The 3,005-nt window shown below is 35.7% G+C and overlaps 2 protein-coding genes across 2 annotated transcripts; one reads left to right on the top strand and one right to left on the bottom strand.

The window, feature by feature from the left end:
• The first annotated feature begins 57 nt into the window (after positions 1-57).
• Positions 58-1,299, top strand: LOC108750081. The gene is made up of 3 exons (XM_018489356.1): positions 58-291; positions 393-546; positions 834-1,299. Exons 1-3 carry the CDS (start codon positions 116-118, stop codon positions 1,092-1,094), a joined length of 591 nt encoding a protein of 196 aa, XP_018344858.1. The 5' UTR covers positions 58-115; the 3' UTR covers positions 1,095-1,299.
• A 625-nt stretch (positions 1,300-1,924) lies between these two features.
• LOC108750015 lies at positions 1,925-2,845 on the bottom strand. The gene is made up of 3 exons (XM_018489224.1): positions 2,696-2,845; positions 2,235-2,578; positions 1,925-2,090 (listed from the first exon to the last, which is right to left on the bottom strand). The coding sequence occupies exons 1-3, from the start codon at positions 2,843-2,845 to the stop codon at positions 1,925-1,927; spliced, it is 660 nt and encodes a 219-aa protein (XP_018344726.1).
• Between the last annotated feature and the right edge of the window lie 160 nt (positions 2,846-3,005).

Below are 3,005 nucleotides of genomic sequence, written 5' to 3'. Positions count from 1 at the left end.
AAAAAAAACATTGAAAAATATAAATTACTGTATATTTAACAATAATTCTCTTGTTTTAGCTACAATTTCGATTCTTCCATGCCTGAATGTCATTACCATACAATCATTTGGAGTGATGTCGAAGGACATAAACGGCGAGGGCGCGAGCAGAGAAACGTCGTTCGTCTTCCTTCAACTGGTCAACGCTCTGAAGAGTCTTCAAGCACGCGGAATCGAGGATGCCAGCAAATCTCTAAGCGACGTTGTACTTTGCAGAGAGGATGTTTATTATCGACTGTACCTCCTACAAGGGTTAGTATTTTCTCGTATAACGACAACTTGACGCAGTATAATAATATAATCGCGCGGATCTCCACGAACCCGTTATTCAATGTTTCACTTCCGTTTTGCAGGAGGTTAAACATAGACCCGAGCGACGAGTCTGGCGAGGAACGGGTCTCTTTGTGCGAATGCGCTCTAATAGCGCTGCAACAGTTGCATCTGACGGACGAACTGCCTCTCGTACAAGATTTACTGATACGTGAGAAAGCGGTTACACTCTCGCAGGTGAAAACTTATTTCTATTTGATTCTAATTCGCAGGACACGCAAGTGCAAATATTTCCAATTTAACCATAAATTTACTTTACCATGCCTACATACTTACGTCTTTTTTTAATTATTAAATTTGCATGCTTTTTTAAACTAAAAATTGTTGATAGCAATACCTTGTTATTTCGTGCATTTACAGTTGCTATTGTACGTCCCATATTTGTACTTACTAAATTTATTATAATCGCCGGCACAATCTGCATCCTTCGGATAAAATTACTGTTCAATTCTTTTGGCAATCAGGTGAAATCCGTGTTGGAATTCTCATTGTGGGGCCCGGCCGATGTGCCACTTGGTGGTCCACGGGAAAGAGAAGTGGCGCTTCAGAGATGGCTCGACCTCGAACGAGCGAATGTACTTCACGCTCTCATCAAGACGAAGGCAGCGTTGACCGTTATAGATGAATATCAATTATTATTCTTGGTACGAACTACTGCTAAAATTATGAGCGAGGCATCCATGCTTCTCGATGAGCAGCGTAAGCGCTTGTCGCAAAGATGCTGATATGTTCTGCGTCGTACATGATGATTTGTACAAATACCAAGTATTTGACGAGAAAAATTAATATTTATCGATAAGAAAAAAGTTATTCAAATGCAAAGATAATTTGTAACCAGTGTGCAATATAACATAACACAGCTTTTCCTTCATTTTTTAATTAATTAATTACAATTAATTTATGTTCCTCGACATTGACGGATTTTTTAAATGGTCGTTATGTAAGAACAATGTATAATTAATTTATACTAACGTGAGATTAAATCGTACGTTTGCTGGAGGAAAATGTATTTTTGTATATGCAGGATATATTGATGTATGTATAAATAATCTCGGGACATAGCTCAATGTTTATTTAATGTAATGTCTGATAAGATAAAGGTATTAGAAATGTGCCAATGCTCAATCAAAATGTGATTTTGCGTGTACAGTGTGCGTTTCTATGAATCCGTCACAAATCCGGAAGTTTAGAGATAGCTGCTTCAGGTCGTCTTCAGCAATGTGCGATAGTTATTTATAAATATTTATAGATATTTTACATACATATATTTGTAGAAATAAATGAATAATTACAAGGTGTCTACAAATTTTATATTTCAGAAAATCTACAATCACATAAAAGTAAGCGCAATATATGCCGTATTTATATGTTTAAAGAATGAGATGACTAACTCTATAATTCTAATCTACAATTCTAAAGAGATTATCTTTTAATATTTTTTAAATATATTTTTTATGGACTAGTACAAAATGAATTCTGAGAAATCGCATTTCTCAGATCCTTACAAAGTTATTTTCATTCTTTTTTTTAAATAGTTTATATTACACTCGATTTGTTACGTTGTCTCTTGATTGCCGTTTTCAGGGACACCATCCAATTCAATGTTTGCGCAAACGTCGGATACGATTTTTTCTTCATTGTTTACTTGGATTTCTGGTACGGTAACACTTTGCTTATTCGACGATGAGTCCCAAGAACATCCAACCACGTTTGTCAATTTGCTTATGAAAATATATATTATATTTTATGCATAATTCAGCAACATATAAATACATTTGACATTTTTTTATTATGCAATCTTCATTAGAAGCTTGCATAGAAAAGCTTGCCAATTTCATTTTTGCAATTAATTGTTATTATCATACCTTCTGTTAGAAGATGTATCGTTTGATATTAAACCATTCTGTTCTTCAACTCGTTGCTCATTGTCGCAATTGGACAATACTTGATCCTGACGTGAATATTCTTCGGTGTCATTCATCAAGTCTTTATTTTCAACTGTACCTATTTCTACTGTACTCACGTTCCCAATTGAGATCTGTACATTTGCCTTTTGAACTGTTTCGGAATTTTGAGATATTTTGACCTGTGGCAACGCCGGAAGGATCTTTTTCCACTTCGATAGCGGAGTTTCAGCTACGGTATGCCTCTTCTCTGCTATTTTGAACAATTTCCGACGTTCTTCTGTACGCTCCTGTCGTAGTTGCATCTAGAACAACACTTTGATATAAGTATAAAATTAATAATAATAAATATTAAAAATAACAATTAAGCATAAAATATTAAACGTTATACACAATTTAATGGAGCCCTATAATCTATATACCGCATATTCCCTTATACAGAGTAATCCAGACCAACCGCAGGAGCCAGCATGTACGTATTCCTCATGAAAAACTGAGTCGAAAATATTAATAGCAAAATGTTGAGGGGTCAATAGTTTTTGAATGGTGAACCTTTGAAACCGTCCAACCATGGCATGTAAAGTTCGCGCCGTCAGGCGCGGCGCAATCAAGCGGCCGGCCACATTCGCGCTTTGACGAATTTCGCATAACGCATAATGCATAAAGGAATTAACTAATCAAAATCCTTCTTTTCCATGGAATGGGAGAAAAGGAAAGATTCTGATTAGTTGA

The sequence above is a fragment of the Trachymyrmex septentrionalis genome, unplaced genomic scaffold (genome assembly GCF_001594115.1).
Source record: "Trachymyrmex septentrionalis isolate Tsep2-gDNA-1 unplaced genomic scaffold, Tsep1.0 C3685437, whole genome shotgun sequence".
Lineage (NCBI taxonomy): Eukaryota > Metazoa > Arthropoda > Insecta > Hymenoptera > Formicidae > Trachymyrmex > Trachymyrmex septentrionalis.
Note: the sequence above shows the minus strand (reverse complement) of the source record. Positions and strands in the feature narration are given on the sequence as shown.